Here is a 24,867-nt window from a genome sequence, read left to right on the forward strand (position 1 = left end):
TTTGTTTTACTATCCTTGTGGGGACCCCAAAAAAATGTCCCATTCAAAATCCTAATTCCCTAACCCTTAACCCTAAACCTAACCTTAAGCCTAAAACCCTAATCCTAAAACTAAACCTAACCCTAAACATAACCCCTAACCCTGATTCTAACGCTAAACCTAACCCCAAAGCCTAAAAAAAAACTTGTTCCTTGTGGTGACCCGGCGAAATGTCCCCACTTGTCCGAATTTTCCTTGTTTTGCTATCCGTTTGAGGACTTCTGGTCCCCACAAGGATAATCAAAACCAAACAACACACACACACACACACACACACGTTATATTCAAGCTCAAAAAGACTTCCTTATCTAAAGGGTAATGGTGAAGTGTTCATCCAATTAAATGGGCTTTAGAGATGTAATATCGAATAGGCCACGTAGATCCATTCAGATAGCAGGCTGCCTACATTATGTGTTAAAACATAGGAATTAGGGAATAGTCAACACGCAACCTGTATTCCACAGGAAATTTGACTAGTAATATAGTCAATGGATCAAAGGAAGGGGTTGAGTGTCGGATAATTTCCACATGGTTTACCCGTGAGTCATCCCGAATAGGAGTTCTCTTAGTATAAACCCCGGCTAACTCCTAATTCCGTCATCATCTGAGAGAAATTAGAGAGAAGAAAGCCTTCCTGTGCGTGTGGAGCGGCTCTTAAAATGCAGGAACCAAAATTTGGCAGCGAGATAAGACATCTGTTTGTGCAGCCGTGAATGGGGTCAACAGCAAAACAGTCATTAGCAGTCATGTGACCGAGGCGTGCTCACCGAGGGCCAGTGGCGGGCTGATGGGGGGTGGGGTGGAGGGGAGTGTTTGCTTGTCTAGCCTGAGAGGGAGTCCCTCCAAATGGTGTGCTTAGGGCACAGGGTTATTACTACGGTCATCTGTTTATGTCCAAAATAAGTAGTGAAGTAGATCTTCCTCATCCATCAACACAAGAGGATGTTTACTAGTCAATCCAAAACAAGTTTATGCACATATTATTAAGGATGTTATTTGTATCCGCCAATGCTATTGATATATGATATTGTCACGTTCTGACCTTTATTTCCTTTGTTTTGTCGTTATTTAGTATGGTCAGGGCGTGAGTTGGGGTGGGCAGTCTGTTTTTTTTTAATGATTTTGGGATTTCTATGTTTCAGCCTAGTATGGTTCTCAATCAGAGGCAGGTGTCATTAGTTGTCTCTGATTGAGAATCATACTTAGGTAGCCTGGGTTTCACTGTTTGTTTGTGGGTGATTGTCTATGTTAGTTGCTTGTGTCAGCACAGTTGTCATTATACCTTCACGGTCGTTATTTTGTTTATTTGTTTTTTGTATAGTTTGTATTCAGTGTTCAGTGCTTTCCTTTATTAAAAAATCATCATGAACACATACCACGCTGCATTTTGGTCCGCTTCATACAACGATCGTGACAGATATACCTTTCTGCAACATGTTAGAATGTCAAATCAAATTGTATTCGTCACATGCGCCGACTACAACAGGTGTAGACCTTACAGTGAAATGCTTACTTACAAGCCCCTAACCAACAATGCAGTTTAAAAAAAATATGGATAAGAATAAGAAATAAAAGTAACAAGTAATTCAAGAGCAGCAGTAAAATAACAATAGCGAGACTATATACAGGGGTGTACCGGTATCGAGTCAATGTGCGAGGGCACTTGTTAGTTGAGGTAACATGTACATGTAGGTAGAGTTATTAAAGTGACTATGCATAGATGATAACAACAGAGTAGCAGTGCTGTAAAAGAGGGTGGGGGGGCAGTGATGCAACCAGTCAGGATGCTCTCGACGGTGCAGCTGTAGAACCATTTGAGGATCTGAGGACCCATGCCAAATCTTTTAAGTCTCCTGAGGGGGAATAGGTTTTGTATGCCCTGTTCACAATTGTCTTGGTGTGCTAGGACCATGTTAGTTTGTTGGTGATGTAGACACCAAGGAACTTGAAGCTCTCAACCTGCTCCACTGCAGCCCCGTAGATGAGAATGGGGGCGTGCTTGGTCCTCTTTTTCCTGTAGTCCACAATCATCTCCCTTGTCTTGATCACGTTGAGGGAGTGGTTGTTGTCCTGGCACCACACGGCCAGGTCTCTGACCTCCCTATAGGCTGTCTCAACATTGTCAGTGATCAGGCCCACCACTGTTGTGTCATCGGAAAACATAATGATAGTGTTGGAGTCGTGCCTGACCGTGCAGTCATGAGTGAACAGGGAGTACAGGAGGGGACTGAGCACGCACCCCTGAGGGGCCCCTGTGTTGAGGATCAGTGTGGGGGATGTGTTGTTACCTACCCTTACCACCTGGGGGTGGCCCATCAGGAAGTCCAGGATCCAGTTGCAGAGGGAGGTGTTTAGTCCCAGTGTCCTTAGTTTATTGATGATCTTTCAGGGCACTATGGTATTAAACTCTGAGCTGTAGTCAATTAATAGCATTCTCACATAGGTGTTCCTTTTGTCCAGGTGGGAAAGGGCAGTGTGGAGTGCAATAGAGATTGCATCATCTGTGGATCTGTTGGGGTGGTATGCAAATTGCAGTGGTTCTAGGGTTTCTGGGATAATGGTGTTGATGTGAGCCATGACCCGCCTTTAAAGCACTTCATGGCTACAGACGAGAGTGCTACGGGTCGGTAGTCATTTAGGCAGGTTACCTTAGTGTTCTTGGGCACAGGCACTATGGTGGTCTGCTTAAAACATGTTGGTATTACAGACTCGGACAGGTAGAGGTTGAACATTTCAGTGAAGACACCTATTTAAAGGTCTTTTTCACATTGGCTGCAGAGAGCGTGATCACAGCCTTCCGGAACAGCTGGTGCTCTCATGCATGTTTCAGTGTTATTTTCCTCGAAGCGAGTATAGAAGTAGTTTAGCTCATCTGGTAGGCTTGTGTCACTGGGCAGCTCTCTACTGTGCTTCACTTTGTAGTCTGTAATAGTTTGCAAGCCCTGCCACATCTGACGAGTGTCAAGAGCTGGTGTAGTACGATTCGATCTTAGTCCTGTATTGACACTTTGCCTGTTTGATGGTTCGTCAGAGGGCATAACGAGACTTCTTATAAGCTTCCGGGTTAGAGACCCGCTCTTTGAAAGCGGCAGCTCTTGCCTTTACCTCAGTGCGGATGTTGCCTGTAATCCATGGTAATCCAAGGGATGACATCATCGATGCACTTATTGATGAAGCCAATGACTGATGTGGTGTCCTCCTCAATGCCATCGGAGGAATCCCGGAACATATTCTAATCTGTGCTATTAAAACAGTCCTGTAGCTTAGCATCTGCATCATCTGAGCACTTTTTTATTGATCTAGTCACTGGTGCTTCCTGCTTTAAGTTTTGCTTGTAAGCAGGAATCAGGAGGATAGAATTATGGTCAGATTAGAAAAAAGGAGGGCGAGGGAGAGCTTTGTATGCATCTCTGTGTGTGGAGTAAAGGTGGTCCAGAGTTTTTTCCCCCTCTGGTTGCACATTTTAACATACTGATAGAAATTTAGTAAAACAGATTTAAGTTTCCCTGAATTAAAGTCCCCGGCTACTATGAGCGCTACCTCTGGGTGAGCATTTTCTTGTTTGCTTATGGCAGAAAACACCTCAGTCAATGCTGGTGGTATGTAAACAGCTAGGAAAAATACAGATAAACTCTCTAGGTAGATAATTGGTCTACAACTGATCATGAAATACTCTTCCTTAGATATCGTGCAACAGCTGTTATTTACAATAGTCCGTCGCCTATTGTCTTACCAGACGCCGCTGTTCTATCCTGCCAGTACAGCCTATAACCGACCAGTGTCGTCGTTCAGCCACGACTCCGTGAAACATAAAATATTACAGTTTGAATGTCCTGTTGGTAGTTTAATCTTCCGTGTCGGTCATCGATTTTATTCTCCAAAGATTGCACGTTTGCTAGCAGAATGGAAGGAAGTGGGGGTTTATTTGATCGCATATGAATTCTCAGAAGGCCCGCCCTTTGGCCCCTTTTCCTCCAACCTCCTCTTCACGTAAATCACAGGGATCTGGGCCTGTTCCCGAGAAAGCAGTATATTGTTCGCCTCGTCAGACTCGTTAAAGGAAAAAAGGATACTGCCAGTCCGTGGTGAGTAATCGCAGTCCTGATGTCCAGAAGTTATTTTTGGTCATAAGAGACGGTAGCGGCAACATTATGTACAAAATAAGTAAAAAGATAAGTTACAAACAACGCAAATAAACAAACCAAAAAACACAATTGTTACAACACAGAGGCGGATGCAAGATGCAAGCAACGATGGTTTTAATGAATGTAGTTCACAGCAGCAACATGACAGACAGACTGTACTCAGAAGGAATCCGACCCAGGAACTCGGGCGCATCTTCCGATCATAACGTGCTGAGAAAACCAGGGGAGTGTGTCCAGATGAGTAGGAAGGAGCACAGCAGATAATCCACACAAGAGAAGAGCACGGACACACGACACAACCTCAGAGAAGAAACAACGATCTGACAACAAGAAACACTGGTAACAGAACATATAAAGGGAAGATAAGTGGTTCCAGCTGGCGCAGACAATCAGGCCGAGATTGGGAAACCACGCCCACACAAACACTGGAGAGAGAGAGAGAGAGAGAGAGAGAGCGAGAAAGAGAGACGGAGGCAGTGGATTCATGAACCGTGACAATACCCCCCCCCCTAGGAACGCCTCTTGGCGTTCCCAGGCGAATTTACCTGTCGATTGAAATCATCGATAAGGGAGTGATCCAGAATGTCCCTAGCAGGTACCCAACTTCTCTCCTCCGGGCCGTAACCCTCCCAGTCCACCAGGTACTGGAATCCGCGTCCCCTCCTTCTAGAGTCCAAAATACGATTGACAGAAAAGGTGGTCTCCCCATCAACAAGTCGTGGCGGCGGGGGAACCGGGACCGGCGGGTTAATGCGTGCCTGAAACACAGGTTTTATCTTAGACACATGAAAGGTAGGATGAATTCTCCTATACGCCGGAGGAAGCTTGAGCCGGACCGCCACCGGACTAATGATCCTGGTGACTCTGAACGGGCCGATAAATTTGGGGGCAAGCTTGTTCGAAACGGATCGGAGTGGAATGTTCTTAGTAGAAAGCCACACTCTTTGGCCAACGACGTATACCGGAGGCTTCGACCGGTGGCGATCGGCCTTAGCCTTGGTGCGCGCCCCCACCCAGAGAAGAGTCTCACGGGCTCTGCTCCATGCGTGACGGCACCTCTGGATGAAAGCGTGAGCGGAGGGAACAGTGACCTCGGACTCCGTACTGGGAAAGATAGGTGGCTGGTAACCTAAACTACACTCAAACGGAGAGAGACCCGTGGCTGCCACTGGCAACGAATTGTGAGCGTACTCAACCATAGAGAGTTGTTGACTCCAGGAAGAGGGATTCTTAGAAACCAAACATCGCAACACTCTCTCCAAATCTTGGTTGGCCCTCTCCGTTTGACCGTTGCTCTGGGGATGCAGCGAGCTCTCCCCAGCTGCATGGGTTCGTGAGCGGAGGCTGAACTGGCCGTGTTCCCGACGCTGGCATGCCAGCCCTCCGTGTCGTTATACGGTCTGTTAGGGCATGCTCGGCGGCCAATACGACTCAGACGAGCGTCGACCCTCAGGGCTAGTTCCACTAGTCCATTTAAACTCCTGGGAAGGTCCAGAACATAAATCTCCTTCTGGATCCGATCCTCCAGCCCATGCAGGAACATGTCCCACTGCGCCTCCTCGTTCCACTGACACTCAGCGGCCAGAGTGCGGAATTGGATGGAGTATTCCGATACTGAATGGTCTCCTTGGCGAAGGTCAGCGAGTAGTCTGGCCGTCTCCCTACCCGCCACGGCCCGATCGAAGACCCTTCTCATCTCCTCGGAGAGTGTCTGGAAAGAGGTGCAGCATGGGTCCTGGTTCGCCCACACCGCCGTTCCCCAGAGAGACGCTTTGCCTGATAGCAGTGTGAGTACGAATGCTACCTTAGACTGTTCACGGTTGAAGGTCCGTGGCTGCAACGAGAAATGCATGGAACATCTCGTAAGAAAGGCTCTGCAATAGTCAGGATCACCTGAATAACCCTCTGGTGTCGGTAGCCGTGGCTCTAGCTGGGAATCCGGCTCTGGCGGGGCGGGTTGAACTGCCGGTGTAGGTGGCGCAGCGGAACCCCTCAGATGTTGCAATTGTTGGGTCAGCTGGGATACCTGCGTCGAAAGGGCTTGTACTGCACGACCTGTGCTGGAGATGTTCTCCTCTTGTTGATCCATTCTCGTGATACTGCGGGAAAGGAATTCGGTCAGACTCGTTGAACTCGCTGCATCCATGGTCTGGTCAGATCGTTCTGTTACAACACAGAGGCGGATGCAAGATGCAAGCAACGATGGTTTTAATGAATGTAGTTCACAGCAGCAACATGACAGACAGACTGTACTCAGAAGGAATCCGACCCAGGAACTCGGGCGCATCTTCCGATCATAACGTGCTGAGAAAACCAGGGAGTGTGTCCAGATGAGTAGGAAGGAGCACAGCAGATAATCCACACAAGAGAAGAGCACGGACACACGACACAACCTCAGAGAAGAAACAACGATCTGACAACAAGAAACACTGGTAACAGAACATATAAAGGGAAGATAAGTGGTTCCAGCTGGCGCAGACAATCAGGCCGAGATTGGGAAACCACGCCCACACAAACACTGGAGAGAGAGAGAGAGAGAGAGAGAGAGAGAGCGAGAAAGAGAGACGGAGGCAGTGGATTCATGAACCGTGACAACAATTGGTTGGGGACACGTAACACGTCTGCCTTCTTCTCCGACGCCATGTGAGAATATAAGTATGCATGCATCGAGGAAAAGGAACCAATCTAAGTGTGAATCATCCATGGGAATAACATTAGGAGAACATTTTCAACAGGAAACCCTTATGCTGACTTTCCACCCACCTGCCTTTGAAATAAGAATGAGTGAATGCCTTTTGAATGGTGCCCAGGCAGAGAAAAAAACACTTTCAGGAAAAATGGCCGTTTGTTTGGAGTGTCCACTAAGCCCAAGCAAGCCCTTGTAATAATGAGAAAACATTTAACTGAAAAGGCTCGGACTTTTTAATGGCCTTTACCTTGAACAATGCCTATATTAAACTTAGGGATGCCCTACAAAACAGCTTTATTTGAATTAAAAGTGAAACAGGTGCACGGAGGGATGTCAAGAAGCCGCAGAGATTCACGGGGGAATATCTTTTCTAGGATTCTTGTTCAGACTTTTCAGGCCTGATTCCCCCCCCCAATTTAACTGGCGGAGTTGCCACGACAACCTCCAATTATTTACTTCCCTTTCTTCTGTCCAAGAATGTAAACTACATTGTTCAAAGTTATTACAGGGGCCTGCTGCCCCTTTGAAGACCAACAATGTGAAATCTCTGCCCAATTGACTCCCACCAGAAACTGGCCTCAAAACTGTGGCAGCCTCACTGAGCTCAGTCCACCGGACACATGAGACTTTCAAAGGACATTCTATAACAGGGCAAACTGGCTACACGTACCCTGATTATAGCCCTTTCATTACAGGCAGTCTAGTTAGTCAGGCCTTTTTAAAGTGGCACAAACTGGTGCGACTTCAGGGAGTACTGCTGCACCAAGCTAGATCGGTTACACACAAAATGCAAGGCTCATGACTCATGCTTCTCAAACTAAGGTCCATCTCACCACCTTGTCTTATTCATAGTTTCACGTTACTTTTACCCTTTTTTCCTTCCAAATTTCCACAGCTATACTTCCAGAAGCTTGAAAGAGAAACTAATGGCTCATTTAATATATACACTTTACTTCTTCACACTATAAACTGGAAAATATGTTTATGCAAGCACATGATTTCCCAGTAATTACGGAAAAGTCTGTGAGACATGAATATTCGGCACTGTGTCAAAAAGCAGCCCGGCCTTCACCTGTCTTGCCGAAAGCCAAGGCGATCAAACTTGTCTCAGTGCCAGGCTGTACTTGAACCCATTTAAGACTTTCTAAACCTGGAAGCCTGTTGTTTTACATTTACATCTATCATCTTTGGATGTAGAGAGAGGACACGGGAAAGTATATTTCCCAACAATTTGTGCCTTGGTTGGTTTTGCCTGAAAGTCCGGTTGGCCGGTGGCGGCTTTGGAAAGGCTAGCGTAATTAAGCCCTCTGAGCAGACGAGATGAGCCTCCTTTATAAAATACACACTGCTTGAGTCTCAAATGGCACCCTATTCCCTGTCTTGTACGCTACACTAAATAGGGAATAGGAATCCATGTTGGGACGCACACTGACTGCCCTATGCGCCTCCTTTAGAAAGGGGACACAGAGGCCTCTCTGCTCCTACTGAGGCTTAGACACACGCCCCCAGAGAGGATTCCTTCTTCAGCACGTCACCCTGTTGTCATCGCAGCGTATCATTAGCCTGTCCTCTCCACCTCACAGTTCGGCACCACTCACTCCTGGAGCCCCTCCAAAGCGGGTGAGCACTCAGCTGACAGGATGACATTAAGCATACACACACACACACATTACATGACCAAAAGAATGTGGACACCTGCTCGTCAAACATCTCATTCCAAAATCATGGGCATTAATATGGAGTTGGTCCCCCCCTTTGCTGCTATAATAGCTTCCACTCTCCTGGGAAGGCTTTCCACTAGATGTTGGAACATTGCTGAGGGGACTTGCTTCCATTCAGTCACAAGAGCCTAAGTGAGGTCGGGCACTGATGTTGGGCATTTAGGCCTGACTCGCAGTCGGCTCACAATTCATCCCAAAAGGTGTTCGATAGGGTTGAGGTTAGAGGTCGAAAAAAAAGCAGATATCGAATAATCGGTTGATATTTTAATTTTTTTTGTAATAATGACAATTACAACAATACTGAATGAACACTTATTTTAACTTAATATAATACATCAACAAAATCAATTTAGCCTCAAGTAAATAATGAAACATGTCCAATTTGGTTTAAATAATGCAAAAACAAAGTGTTGGAGAAGAAAGTAAAAGTGCAATATGTGCTATGTAAGAAAGCTAACGTTTAAGTTCCTTGCTCAGAACATGAGAACATATGAAAGCTGGTGGTTCCTTTTAACATGAGTCTTCAATATTCCCAGGTAAGAAGTTTTAGGTTGTAGTTATTATAAGAATTATAGGACTATTTCCCTCTATACCGTTTGTATTTCATTAACCTTTTACTATTGGATGTTCTTATAGGCACTTTAGTATTGCCAGTGTAACAGTATAGCTTCAAATCAATCAAATCAAATTTTATTTGTCACATACACATGGTTAGCAGATGTTAATGCGAGTGTAGCGAAATGCTTGTGCTTCTAGTTCCGACAATGCAGTAATAACCAACAAGTAATCAACTAACAAATCCTAAACTACTGTCTTATACACAGTGTAAGGGGATAAAGAATATGTACATAAGGATATATGAATGAGTGATGGTACAGAGCAGCATAGGCAAGATACAGTAGATGGTATTGAGTACAGTATATACATATGAGATGAGTATGTAAACAAAGTGGCATAGTTAAAGTGGCTAGTGATACATGTATTACATAAGGATGCAGTCGATGATATAGAGTACAGTATATACGTATGCATATGAGAAGAATAATGTAGGGTAAGTAACATTATATAAGGTAGCATTGTTTAAAGTGGCTAGTGATATATTTACATCATTTCCCATCAATTCCCATTATTAAAGTGGCTGGAGTTGAGTCAGTGTCAGTGTGTTGGCAGCAGCCACTCAATGTTAGTGGTGGCTGTTTAACAGTCTGATGGCCTTGAGATAGAAGCTGTTTTTCAGTCTCTCGGTCACAGCTTTGATGCACCTGTACTGACCTCGCCTTCTGGATGATAGCGGGGTGAACAGGCAGTGGCTCGGGTGGTTGATGTCCTTGATGATCTTTATGGCCTTCCTGTAACATCGGGTGGTGTAGGTGTCCTGGAGGGCAGGTAGTTTGCCCCCGGTGATGCGTTGTGCAGACCTCACTACCCTCTGGAGAGCCTTACGGTTGAGGGCGGAGCAGTTGCCGTACCAGGCGGTGATACAGCCCGCCAGGATGCTCTCGATTGTGCATCTGTAGAAGTTTGTGAGTGCTTTTGGTGACAAGCCGAATTTCTTCAACCTCCTGAGGTTGAAGAGGCGCTGCTGCGCCTTCTTCACGATGCTGTCTGTGTGAGTGGACCAATTCAGTTTGTCTGTGATGTGTATGCCGAGGAACTTAAAACTTGCTACTCTCTCCGCTACTGTTCCATCGATGTGGATAGGAGGGTGTTCCCTCTGCTGTTTCCTGAAGTCCACAATCATCTCCTTAGTTTTGTTGACGTTGAGTGTGAGGTTATTTTCCTGACACCACACTCCGAGGGCCCTCACCTCCTCCCTGTAGGCCGTCTCGTCGTTGTTGGTAATCAAGCCTACCACTGTTGTGTCGTCCGCAAACTTGATGATTGAGTTGGAGGCGTGCGTGGGCTCAGAACGCACCCTTGTGGGGCCCCAGTGTTGAGGATCAGCGGGGAGGAGATGTTGTTACCTACCCTCACCCCCTGGGGGCGGCCCGTCAGAAAGTCCAGTACCCAGTTGCACAGGGCGGGGTCGAGACCCAGGGTCTCGAGCTTGATGACGAGCTTGGAGGGTACTATGGTGTTGAATGCCGAGCTGTAGTCGATGAACAGCATTCTCACATAGGTATTCCTCTTGTCCAGATGGGTTAGGGCAGTGTGCAGTGTGGTTGAGATTGCATCGTCTGTGGACCTATTTGGGCGGTAAGCAAATTGGAGTGGGTCTAGGGTGTCAGGTAGGGTGGAGGTGATATGGTCCCTCTCCTTGCTCCTCCCTAGGCTCGAACCAGCAACACAACGACAACAGCCACCATCGAAGCAGCGTTACCCATGCAGGGGAAGGGGAACAACTACTAGAAGGCTCAGCGCGCGCTAACTAGCTAGCCATTTCACTTCGGTTACACCAGCCTCATCTCGGGAGTTGATAGGCTTGAAGTCATAAACAGCGCAATGCTTGACGCACAACAAAGAGCTGCTGGCACAACGCACGAATGTGCTGATTGATTGAATGTTTACGCGCCTGCTTCTGCCTACCACCGCTCAGTCAGATACTTAGATACTTGTATGCTCAGTCAGATTATATGCAACGCAGGACACACTAGATAATATCTAGTAATATCATCAACCAAGTGTAGTTAACTAGTGGTTGTGATTGATTGTTTTTTTCTAAGATAAGTTTAATGCTAGCTAGCAACTTACCTTGGCTTACTGCATTTGCGTAACAGGCAGTCTCCTTGTGGAGTGCAACGAGAGAGAGGCAGGTCATTATTGCGTTGGACCAGTTAACTGTAAGGTTACAAGAAAATCTGTCATTCTGCCCCTGAACAAGGCAGTTAACCCACCGTTCCTAGGCCGTCATTGAAAATAAGAATGTGTTCTTAACTGACTTGCCTAGTTAAATAAATATATATATATTTTTTTTAAATCAGCAAATCGGTGCCCAAAAATACAGATTTCCAATTGTTATGACAACTTGAAATCGGCCCTAATTAATGGGCCATTCCGATTAATCGGTTTGACGTCTAGTTGAGGTCTGTGATCTGTGCAGGCTAGTTCTTACACACCGATCTCGACAAACCATTTCTGTATGGACCTCACATTGTGCACGGGGGCATTTTCATGCTGAAACAGGAAAGGGCCTTCCCCAAACTGTTGCCACAAAGTTGGAAGCACAGAATCGTCTAGAATGTCATGCGTAGCATTAAGATTTATTTTCACTGGAACTAAGGGGTCTAGCCCCAACCATGAAAAACAGCCCAAGACCATTATTCCTTCTCCACAACACTTTCCAGTTGGCACTATGCATTTGGAAAGGTAGTGTTCTCCTGGCATCCGGTAAACACAGATTTGTCCTTCAGACTGGCAGATGGTGAAGCGTGATTCATCACTCTCGAGTCCAATGGTGACAAGCTTTACACCACTCCAGCCAACGCTTGGCATTGCGCATGGTGATCTTAGGCTTATGTGCGGCTCCTCGGCCATTGAACAAACAGTTATTGTTCTGATATTGCTTCCATTGGTAGTTTGGAACTCGGTAGTGATTGTTGCAACTTCAGCACTCAACAGTCCCGTTCTGTGAGCTTGTATGGCCTATCACTTAGCGGCTGAGCCATTGTTGCATCTAGACGTTTCCATTTCACAATAACAGCACTTACAGTTGACTGGGGCAGCTGTAACAGGGCAGAAATTTGACAAACTGAGTTGTTGGAAAGGTGGCATCCTATGAAGGTGCCACATTGAAAGTCACAGAACAGTAAGGCAATTCTACTGCCAATGTTTGTCTATGAAGGTTGCATGGCTGTGTCCTTGATTTTTAGCCCCTTGTCAGCAACGGTGTGGAATTATCAGTAGAGCTCCGAGGCACAGATCTGGGAAAGAGTTCAAAACATTTCTGCAGCATTGAACGTCCCCAAGAATACAGTGGCCTCCATCATTCTTAAATGGAAGAAGTTTGGAACCACCAAGACTCCTTCTAAAGCTGTCCGCCCAGCCAAACTGAGAAATCAGGGGAGAAGGGCATTGGTCAGGGAGGTGAGTTCCTCTGTGGAGATGGGAGAACCTTCCAGAAGGTCAACCATCTCTGCAGCACTCCACCAATCCGGCCTTTATGGTTGAGTGGCCAGACGGAAGCCACTCCTCAGTAAAAGGCACATGTTAGCCTGCTGGAGTTTGCCAAAAGGCCCCTAAAGGACTCTCAGACCAGGAGAAACAAGATTCTCTGGTCTGAGAAAACGTCTGGAGGAAAGCTGGTACCATCTCTACGGTGAAGAATGGTGGTGGCAGCATCATGCTGTGGGGATGTTTTTCATTGGCAGGGACTGGGAGACTAGTCAGGATCAAGGAGAAATGAACGGAGCAAAGTACAGAAAGATCCTTGATGAAAACTTGTTCCAGTTTCAAGTTTCATCTTCCAACAGGACAACAACCCGAAGCACACAGCTAACACAACGCAGGAGTGGCTTCGGGACAAGTCTCAGAATGTCCTTGAGTGGCCCAGCCGGAGCCTGGACTTGAACCCGAGAGACCTGAAAATAGCTGTGCAGCGACGCTCCCCATCCAACCTGACAGAGCTTGAGAGGATCTGCAGATAAGAATGGGAGAAACTCCCCAAATACTGGTGTGCCAAGCTTGTAGCATCATACCCAAGAAGACTCAAGGTTGTAATCGCCACCAAAGGTGCTTCAACAAAGTACAGAGTAAATGGTTTGAATACTTATGTGAATGTCATATTTCCGTTGATTTATTTCTGTGTGCAGAAATATATAAAAACAGTTTTTGCTTCATCATTATGGGGTATTGTGTGTAGATTGATGAGAAAAAAATGACATGTAATTCATTTTATAATAAGGTTGTAACAAAAATGCATGCTCTTCAACCGATCGCTACCCGCACCTGCCTGCCTGTCCAACATCACTACTCTGGACGGCTCTGACTTAGAATACGTGGACAACTACAAATACTTAGGTGTCTGGTTAGACTGTAAACTCTCCTTCCAGACCCATATCAAATATCTCCAATCCAAAGTTAAATCTAGAATTGGCTTCCTATTTCGCAACAAAGCATCCTTCACTCATGCTGCCAAACATACCCTTGTAAAACTGACCATCCTACCAATCCTCGACTTTGGGGATGTCATTTACAAAATAGCCTCCAATACCCTACTCAACAAATTGGATGCAGTCTATCACAGTGCAATCCGTTTTGTCACCAAAGCCCCATATACTACCCACCATTGCGACCTGTACGCTCTCGGATTTGTAAGTCGCTCTGGATAAGAGCGTCTGCTAAATGACTTAAATGTAAATGTTAGCTGGCCCTCGCTTCATACTCGTCGCCAAACCCACTGGCTCCATGTCATCTACAAGACCCGGCTAGGTAAAGTCCCCCCCCCCCCCCATCTCCCACCTGTAGCACACGCTCCAGCAGGTATATCTCTCTAGTCACCCCCAAAACCAATTCTTTCTTTGGCCGCCTCTCCTTCCAGTTCTCTGCTGCCAATGACTGGAATGAACTACAAAAAGCACTGAAACTGGAAACACTTATCTCCCTCACTAGCTTTAAGCACCAACTGTCAGAGCAGCTCACAGATTACTGCACCTGTACATAGCCCACCTATATTTTAGCCCAAACAACTACCTCTTTCCCTACTGTATTTAATTTATTTTGCTCCTTTGCACCCCATTATTTTTATTTCTACTTTGCACATTCTTCCATTGCAAATCTACCATTCCAGTGTTTTACTTGCTATATTGTATTTACTTTGCCACCATGGCCTTTTTTTGCCTTTACCTCCCTTATCTCACCATATTTGCTCACGTAGTATATTGACTTGTTTATACTGTATTATTGACTGTATGTTTGTTTTACTCCATGTGTAACTCTGTGTCGTTGTATGTGTCGAACTGCTTTGCTTTATCCTGGCCAGGTCGCAATTGTAAATGAGAACTTGTTCTCAACTTGCCTACCTGGTTAAATAAAGGTGAAATAAAATAAATAAATAAATAAATAAATAAAAACAAAATGTGTAAAAGGTGAAGGGGTTCTGAATACACTGTATGGTGTATATGCAAGTACGAACGTAAGAGCACACACACGCGCGCTTGCACAAACAAACACACGCATATGTACACACACACACACACACACACACACACACACACACACACACACACACACACACACACACACAGCCTATGGGCTAATGTTACTTCACAGTGACCACAGAGTCAAGGGGGGGCGGCAAACCAACTCGAGAGGTACACATGCACCCCTGGCATGGAGATTCCTATCCCTCTACGTAATGCTGGGTGGGTCAGGTTGTTGCTGCCTATAAATGGACAACCTAAATCCATTGAAGGCTGTGTATTGTCAGGTGTTTGTGTGTGAGAATACAAATAGACTGGAAGCATACCCTCACCTTAGCCATCTGGGCTTGGACCCCACTGGTCTTCAGGGCAGTGACGGCTTTCTGAGCTGCAGCAGGGCTGTCAAAGTCCACAAAGCCGTAACCTGAGGGACAGAACACCACACCAGTCAAGACTGTTACACAGTCTACCTGGAAAGACCACCATGCACAACTATCCTAATTCATCATTCAGCTATATCATATTTTCTGTTGTTAACACTGTTAAAAACGTGCTCCGGTACTTTGGAGACTCAATAAGTATTTAATAAACTTCTTTGGGCTGGATGTTTCTATGTGTAGTTCATACATGCATAATCTATGAGTAGAATTACTGTCTTACCTCAATTAGACACGAAATCCCTAGTTTGAAAGCGACCGTTTTCTGGAAGCTATGTGAACCATTTAGAGTACTGCAAGCTTGGACCACGTGGGTCAGCCCCCTAGCAATTCGAGTTCTAGCCAGTGAGGTTCAAGCCCTTGCCATTTGAGTGACAGCTAACAAGAGGCATGCCCAGCGTTATCCAATGAGGTTGCAGGGCGGGCCCAACGACTCTCTGGACGCAGCAGAGAGAGGGAGAGCAATGATGTGGTGTACATACAGTGGGGAGAACAAGTATTTGATACACTGCCGATTTTCCTACTTACAAAGCATGTAGAGGTCTGTAATTTTATCGTAGGTACACTTCAACTATGAGAGACGGAATCTAAAACAAAAATCCAGAAAATCAAATTGTATGATTTTAAAGTATTTCATTTGCATTTTATTGCATGACATAAGTATTTGATACATCAGAAAAGCAGAACTTAATATTTGGTACATAAACCTTTGTTTGCAATTACAGAGATCATACGTTTCCTGTAGTTCTTGACCAGGTTTGCACACACTGCAGCAGGGATTTTGGCCCACTCCTCCATACAGACCTTCTCAAGATCCTTCAGGTTTTGGGGCTGTCGCTGGGCAATATGGACTTTCAGCTCCCTCCAAAGATTTTCTATTGGGTTCAGGTCTGGAGGCTGGCTAGGCCACTCCAGGACCTTGAGATGCTTCTTACGGAGCCACTCCTTAGTTGCCCTGGCTGTGTGTTTCGGGTCGTTGTCATGCTGGAAGACCCAGCCACGACCCATCTTCCATGCTCTTACTGAGAGAAGGAGGTTGTTGGCCAAGATCTCACGATACATGGCCCCATCCATCCTCCCCTCAATACGGTGCAGTTGTCCTGTCCCCTTTGCAGAAAAGCATCCCCAAAGATTGATGTTTCCACCTCCATGCTTCATGGTTAGGATGGTGTTCTTGGGGTTGTACTCATCCTTCTTCTTCCTCCAAACACGGCAAGTGGAGTTTAGACCAAAAAGCTCTTTTTGTCTCATCAGACCACATGACCTTCTCCCATTCCTCCTCTGGATCATCCAGATGGTCATTGGCAAACATCAGACGGGCCTAGACATGCGCTGGCTTGAGCAGGGGGACCTTGAATGCGCTGCAGGATTTTAATCCATGACGGCGTAATGTGTTACTAATGGCTTTCTTTGAGACTGTGGTCCCAGCTCTCTTCAGGTCATTGACCAGGTCCTGCCGTGTAGTTCTGGGCTGATCCCTCACCTTCCTCATGATCTTTGATGCCCCACGAGGTGAGATCTTGCATGGAGCCCCAGACCGAGGGTGATTGACCATCATCTTGAACTTCTTCCATTTTCTAATAATTGCGCCAACAGTTGTTGCCTTCTCACCAAGCTGCTTGCCTATTGTCTTGTAGCCCATCCCAGCCTTGTGCAGGTCTACAATTTTATCCCTGATGTCCTTACACAGCTGTCTGGTCTTGGCCATTGTGGAGACGTTGGAGTCTGTTTATTGAGTGTGTGACAGGTGTCTTTTATACAGGTAACGAGTTCAAACAGGTGCAGTTAATACAAGTAATGAGTGGAGAACAGGAGGGCTTCTTAAAGAAAAACTAACAGGTCTGTGAGAGCCGGAATTCTTATTGGTTGGTAGGTGATCAAATGCTTATGTCATGCAATAAAATGCAAATTAATTACTTAAAAATCATACAATGTGATTTTCTGGATTTTTGTTTTAGATTCCATCTCCAAAATCGTCAGTGTATCAAATACTTGTTCTCCCCACTGTATTTGCACATATGTGACTTACTACGACATATTTGGGGACCACGTTTGGTTTGTCAGCCCTACTTTCAGAACTACTGGCTAAAAAGTATACAAAAGTACCAGGGAATATCCCTACAGTGCCACTCCAGTCTCCTTTTCACACCATGTAACACCTGATTTACTTAACAAAAGGAACATCTCAATAGGTGGTCCAAGTAAGTCATGACATGGTACATGTATGGGGTGGGCCTTTCCCCTTCTGTTCTCTACTGCTCCTCTATTGTTCCTCAAGCAAAGGGGGAGGCCAATGACATCACGGATTCCCATAAGAACTCCTACTCCTTGAAGTTTGCAGTCGTAAAAAAAAAAAAAAAGATGTTTTGCTCAGAAGTTAAAAAAAAATATAAAAAACTTTAGTGTGTGTACTTTACTGTGTTTATATTTGGGATATCGCTTTTCAACTGTAAGAGTTCTGAAATAGCTGGAGGAAGTCTTTAACAGTAAAACAATAACGGGCATGCAAATGTGTATCCGTGGTGAAATCTTGACTTAGTCTGCCTCCCAAATGGCACCGTATTCCCTACATAGTGCACTACTTTGTACCAGAGCACTATGAGAATATAGGGAATAGGGTGCCATTTGGGAGGGAGACTAAATCTCAGGTCTAACTTGCCATCTACGGCAGTAAGTGGCAGGCTGTGTTTGACACCCACCACAGCGAGGCCAGGCCAGAGGCCACCATGTTCTGTCGTGTGGTTGACCCCCACCTACTGTATCTGTGGCCCATAACGGTGGTCAGTCAATGACTGGTGCTGAGAGAGTGTAGTAGGCACGGGGGAGCAGAGAACAGTGCTGAGGCTGCAGATTGCAATGATGATGCCCAGGGCTCAGGTCAGCTCATTGTCCCCTGGGGCTACATGCAGGCCAGGCCAGTCTAGAGTCAGAGCTGCAGTCCAGTTCCTCCCTGCTCCCTACTCTGTGTTGCTATATTTAACCATCAAACAACCTCGCAGGCCAACAGCAACCTCTCCGCTGCTCACTGTGGAATCTAATTACAGATCCTAGTTTGATCTTGAAGATAAACAGCCCAAAGTATATCATGAATCTGAACATTCAGATATTTGTTTTTATTAAGGACATTCAGATAAATGGCAAATGTTTATTTTCCTTTCAAGTTGTGATTTGGGGAGTTTTTTTGAATAGGTATCTTCGAGCAAGCTGCGAGTTGACGTAAACATCGGAATGGAAGATGACAGGATGTTTCTCAGCCGCCACCTGTGATTAGTTAGCATATCGTAATCCCCAGCAGGACAGTGACCAAGCTCTTTTCTTCTGGGCCCATCTGTGGTGCGTGCTGGCAGGGCTGGGCTGCGTGTCAGTGTGCTCCTCGGTAGTCAGGACAGGGTGTTGGGCCAAGGGCTGCAGCCGGAGCCAAGACTTTGTGTCACGCTCCAGAGGGAGGGGCACGAGCTGTCACTTCGTGTGGGGATCCGCCGCTAGCACAACGCATGGTAACAGACAGACCATCAGTAAAGGGCCAGGACTAAAATAACACAAAGTGGTGGCAGCCTTTTGCCTGTCTGTTTCCTGACTAGCCCAGCCCCCCATGAGCCACATAGCTGTTGAATGACTGAATGACTTCAACGAGGCCGGGCCAGTGCACTCTGACAGTACTGGGCCGCCAAACCCACTGCACGAGTCAAAGAGGGCCTTAAGCAAGGCTCTTCATCCATTCCTCAGCATGGCCATTGTCTTTAGTATAATAGCATGAGGAGGATTATGGTAAAAGTCCTATGTGTCATCATATCACAGACTGGAAGCTCCAAAGCCTTTGCACTGCTGTTCTGGATTACAATGAGTCATTGTGATACATACATCCAGTATCCTCTCAATGATGCATGTGATGAGTTTTTATTTGCTTTAAGCCTGACGGTTGTTGCATGAGCATGACTTCTTGATTTGTGTGTGTGTGTGTGTGTGGGTTGGGGGGGGTCTAGATCTTTTTACAGAATGTCTCCACTACGTCACGACTTGTTGAAGCCATACACACCTTTACATTTGTTTGTCGTCTTATCCAGGATGGCCTTTGTTGACACAATTTTGCCATACCTACGAGAGGAAGAGAAAGAGCGCTATTGTTAGTTGTGTTACCGTACCAGACAGACAGCCTCTCATAAAATAAAATAAAAACCCACAAAGAGGGAGGCCTGGCTTGCACAAGAATTTATGACATCACAAAAAAAGCACGAGAAACAGGACGTCTTTTCCGTGTGGATTTAAGAATCTCGGCGGCGCTCGAGCAAAGGTTGCCTTGATTCTTTACCATGCAACGATATTATGCAGGATTAACTATCCTCTATCCAAAGGGATTTCAAAACAAGTGAAAATGACATACAGAACATACAGAACATCTAAAAACATTTTGTGTAAGTCTTCAGTGGAAAAACGTGTATAAAATGTGCATAACACACTGTGGATTTACGACCTCTTGACAACGTAGGGACAGAGCGGACCGAGTGGCATTCCACAGCTACATCCTGTGCTTTTACAGTTATTTGGTGCACTGTGTTACTGCTGCTGCTGCCAGCTCTGACAGATGAACTTTGCGGTGACCCCTAAACCCCGGCTTCACTGCATTTCTTTTCAGCTCTAAGCCAGTGCACTCTATTCAGAATGAATAGAAAATCAATGCAAAGAACACAACAATTACATATGACGACTTTCTCTCTGCACAATGATGAATGCAACAAATAGGAACACACAGACATCAGACCGTAGTAAATGAACCTCCCTGGTAGTAATCGGCGCAGCAGACAAATGATTGATGAGGGGATTGGCTCTCTAGATGGAGGAGGAAGTGCGAGCTTTGACCTGAGCTGGGAGGTGGGCAGGTGGTGGCTTTATGAAAATGAGTCCTTCATCTCGACCCCAAGTCGTAGATAGAACAGATTGTGACAGATCTGGTTGTGTGGCATGGTTTTATGTTTGCCACAAAGGGAAAGGTCACCTATAGCAGTGTATTCCACAAGTACATAGAGTAGCCAGCCAAATAGAAAAGGTAGGCAGCCAGGTGCACACTCCTTAGAAATTAGCTCAATTTTGGTGGCCTCTGGTACATTCTAATGCCTTTTATTCCATATGAAATACACCGCGAAATGATTTAATACTTGTTGTGGTATTGTGTAGCAAGACATGACTTTACTATTTAAATGACTGAAAAGGTATTAATTAAATGTATTGTCAGGTTGTTTTGGATATCGTCTAGGTCTAAGCCTAATACATATGCTCAGAACTTTAAAATGACATTCAGCCTTTTAACATTTAACCTGTCTTTTCTTGAGATTATTTACAGTTTTACTGCAATATACAGCACCAGTCAAAGGTTTGGACACACCCACTCATTCAAGGGTTTTTCTTAATTTTTACTATTAAAATAATAGTGAAAATAGTGAAAACATCAAAACTATGAAAAGACACATATGGAATCATGTAGTAACCAAAAAAGTGTTAGACACATCAAAATATATTTATATTTGAGATTCTTCAAAGTAGCCACCCTTTGCCTTGACAGCTTTTAGTAACTTATTTGCAGATAATAGCCAAAAAGCTTAGGCCTACCAGTAGCAACGCAAATTATGGAGCCAAGTGAACAGCTCTCTCACCGATGCAAATCAGTAGATAACACTGACTGACAAGATGAGAGTAGCTCGCTTTAGCATCACTGTTTGGCAAGCCCCGACATCCTAGGAAAGGAAACGTAGGAAATCCTTTAGACATACACTGGACATACATTGAGTGTACAAAACATTAAGAACACCTTCCGACTATTGTGTTACACCCACTTTTGCCCCCAGAACAGCTTCAATTAGTCAAGGCATGGACTATACAAGGTGTGAGTGGCGTGTATTCATAGATGCCAAAGGAACCCAGGCTTCCCCAAAACATTTACCAACATTTCTTTTGTCTCTCTGTGTTTCAGAATTTGCAAGAGGCTGAAAGTATCTCACCGGAGAAAGCATGCGAGCGAGTGAAACAACACCCCTCTGCTGTCTAGTCCAAAAGAGTATGACATTGTTGCCACCCGTGGCATTGAATGCAAAGGAAGCCAGCAAGCATTTGGCCTCCCTTGACAGACGCCCACAAAGACCCTCCCCTATAGGTTCAGGTTTTGCGGCCGGAGTCCGCACCGTTGGACAATAAGAAGACACAGTGGCAGAATAAATTCAACCACACGTTTCTTTCATCACAAAATTGGAGAGCAACATCTGCCTCTGATTGAGAACCATACCAGGCCAAACGCAAAATACAACATAGAAAAACAAATATAGACTGCCCACCCCAACTCACGCCCTGACCATACTAAAACAAAGACAAAACAAAGGAACTAAGGTCAGAACGTGACACACTGACTGAAGTGGATTTAACAAGTGACATCAATAAGGGATCATCGCTTTCACCTGGATTCACCTGGTCAGTCTGTCATCGAAAGAGCAGGTGTTCCTAATGTTTTGTACACTCAGTGTATAGCCTAACCACGTTGCATGATTTATGAATGGCAAAGAGATATAGACCAACTTTATTCAGTCAGTTCGACACCCTTTATAAACTAGTCAAAACTTGCTGTTCAGTTGTCAATCAATGCGCAGTAAATAGTCTACTATGCGCCACAACTCCGCGTGGCTGGCTATGTGAAACACACAAAATAAAATAAATGAACGTGTCAGAAAACAATAATTAGGCTTAGTTAGTTGCTACAACATACAGTACATTACATTAATTCACAAGCATCATGCTCTATTACTCCTCCGTGTAAATACGTTTGACTGCAACCAGAGATCTGTATAGAATGACAAGATGCTCGGGAGTCGTTGTCCCAAAGGCATTGGGCTTATTTTGGACAGATTTTGGTGAGAGTGAAACCTCTCGCACCACCTCTTCCTCTCTGCTGCGTTATCGTCATTGCTCGCTTTGTGACTGACAGGCGCCTGTCCTATTGACACGCCCTGACCTTAGAGATCCTTTTAATGTTTCTATTTGGTTTGGTCAGGGTGTGATTTGGGGTGGGTATTCTATGTTCTATTATTTGTATTTCTATGTTTGGCCGGGTAGGGTTCTCAATCAGGGACAGCTGCCTATCGTTGTCTCTGATTGAGAACCATACGTAGGTAGCCCTTTTTCCCCACCTGTCCTTGTGAGAAGTTGACTTTGATTATTTCACATAGCCTTTAGCTTCACGGTTTGTTTGGTAGTGTTTATTGTTTTGTTCGGTAGTGTTTATTGTTTTGTTCAGCGTCTTTTCTAATAAAAAGAGAATGTATGCTAACCACGCTGCGCCTTGGTCCTCTTCTTTCAACGGCCGTGACACCTATTTTTTATTTTCACCTTTTATTTAACCAAGTAACCTAGTTGAGAACAAGTTCTCATTTACAACTGCGACCTGGCCAAGATAAAGCAAAGCAGTTCGACGCATACAACAACACAGAGTTAGTTACACATGGAATAAACAAACATACAGTCAATGATCAAGTAGAAAAAGTCTATATACAGTGTGTGCAAATGAGGTAGGATAAGGTAGGTAAAGGCAAAAAATAGGCCATGGTGGCAAAGTAATTACAATATAGCAATTAAACACTGGAATGGTAGATGTGCAGAAGATAAATGTGCAAGTAAAGCTACTGGGGTGCAAAGGAGCAAGATAAATAAATAAATACAGTTATGGGGATGAGGTAGTTGGATGGGCAATTTACAGATGGGCTATGTACAGGTGCAGGGATCTGTGAGCTGCTCTGACAGCTGGTGCTTAAAGCTAGTGAGGGAGATATGAGTCTCCAGCTTCAGTGATTTTTGCAGTTCATTCCAGTCATTGGCAGCAGAGAACTGGAAGGAAAGGCAGCCAAAGGAAGAATTGGCTTTGGGGGTGACCAGTGAGATATACCTGCTGGAGCGCATGCTACGGGTGGGTGCTTCTATGGTGACCAGTGAGCTGAGATAAGGAGGGGCTTTACCTAGCAGAGACATGTAGATGACCTGGAGCCAGTGGGTTTGGCGACGAGTATGAAGCGAGGGCCAGCCCACGAGAGCGTACAGGTCGCAGTGGTGGGTAGTATATGGGGCTTTGGTGACAAAACGGATGGCACTGTGATAGTCTACATCCAATTTGTTTAGTAGAATGTTGAAGGCTATTTTGTAAATGACATCGCCGAAGTCGAGGATTGGTAGGATGGTCAGTTTTACGTGGGTATGTTTGGCAGCATGAGTGAAGGAGGCTTTGTTGCAAAATAGGGAGCCGATTCTAGATATAATTTTGGATTGGAGATGCTTAATGTGAGTCTGGAAGGAGAGTTTACAGTCGAACCAGACACCTAGGTATTTGTAGTTGTTCACATATTCTAAGTCAGACCCGTCCAGAGTAGTGATGCTGGACAGGCGGGCAAGTGCGGGCAGCGAACGGTTGAAGAGCATGCATTTAGTTAGTTTTACTTGCATTTAAGAGCAGTTGGAGGCCACGGAAAGAGAGTTGTATGGCATTGAAGCCTGTCTGGAGTTTAGTTAACACAGTGTCCAAAGAAGGGAGAGTCGGCCTGAGAATTGAACCCTGTGGCACCCCCATAGAGACTGCCAGAGGTCCGGACAACAGGCCCTCCCATTTGACAAACTGAACTCTATCAGAGAAGTAGCTGGTGAATCAGGCGAGGCAATCATTTGAGAAACCAAGGCTGTTGAGTCTGCCGATAAGAATGTGGTGATTGACAGAGTCAAAAGCCTTGGCCAGGTCGATGATTATGGCTGCACAGTAATGTCTCTTATTAATGGCGGTTATGATATCGTTTAGGACCTTGAGCGTGGCTGAGGTGCACCCATGACCAGCACTGAAACCAGATTGCATAGCGGAGAAGGTATGGTGGGATTCGAAATGGTCGGTAATCTGCTTGTTAACTTGGCTTTCGAAGACCTTAGAAAGGCAGGGTAGGATAGATATAGGTCTGTAGCAGTTTGGGTCTAGAGTGTCTCCCCATTGAAGAGGGGGATGACCGTGGCAGCTTTCCAATCTTTGGGAATCTTAGCCGATACAAAAAAAGAGGTTAAACAGGCTAGTAATATGGGTTGCAACAAAATATAATTTTAGAAAGAGAGGGTCCAGATTGTCTAGCCCGGCTGATTTGTAGGGGTCCAGATTTTGTAGCTCTTTCAGAACATCAGCTATATGGATTTGGATGAATGAGAAATGGGGGAGGCTTGGGCGAGTTGCTGTGGGGGGTGCAGGGCTGTTGATCGGGGTGGGGGTAGCCAGGTGGAAAGCATGGCCAGCCGTAGAAAAATGCTTATTGAAATTCTCAATTATAGTTAATTTATCAGTGGTGACAGTGTTTCCCTAGCCTCAGTGCAGTGGGCAGCTGGGAGGAGGTGCTATCAATAGCTCGCTAGAAGATGCATATCGTTCATTCTAGCGGGATAGGGCTCAATGGTCTAACGAATTGAAACTTATAAATGAAATTTAACCTGCTGAAAATCAGTTTGTACCTGGCTGATTAGCCAACAGCCGGTGCTAATGGAAAACACTGCTGTAGTGCCTTCGACATAATGATCGCTGATCAGCAGTGGTTTAATAATAAGCAAATAAGTCCATTATTTTTTTATCCAATTGCAGAGCCTCAGAGACTGAGCAATTAACCGAAATGGCGGTTATTTTTGAATTTTTAAACAACTAACTGACAGAATGTTGATTCAATTTTTTATTTTTTTTTGCACATTGCACGGTTTTTCTATAGATTA

General features: G+C 45.2%; 1 protein-coding gene across 7 annotated transcripts in view; it reads right to left on the bottom strand.

The window, feature by feature from the left end:
* Positions 1 to 24,867, bottom strand: part of LOC135547177 (RNA-binding motif, single-stranded-interacting protein 1-like) — a 70,158-nt gene that overhangs the window by 17,531 nt on the left and 27,760 nt on the right. For 4 of the 7 annotated variants that reach the window (XM_064975934.1, XM_064975929.1, XM_064975931.1 and 1 more), the window contains exons 3-4: positions 19,145 to 19,203; positions 14,998 to 15,095 (exon numbers count right to left, since the gene is read on the bottom strand). In XM_064975934.1, the coding sequence (XP_064832006.1) occupies positions 14,998 to 15,095; positions 19,145 to 19,203 (157 nt within the window). The remainder of the gene's footprint in view (positions 1 to 14,997; positions 15,096 to 19,144; positions 19,204 to 24,867) is intronic. The other 3 variants (XM_064975930.1, XM_064975935.1, XM_064975933.1) reach the window with 1 other exon arrangement.

This window comes from Oncorhynchus masou, chromosome 10, assembly GCF_036934945.1.
Source record: "Oncorhynchus masou masou isolate Uvic2021 chromosome 10, UVic_Omas_1.1, whole genome shotgun sequence".
Lineage (NCBI taxonomy): Eukaryota > Metazoa > Chordata > Actinopteri > Salmoniformes > Salmonidae > Oncorhynchus > Oncorhynchus masou.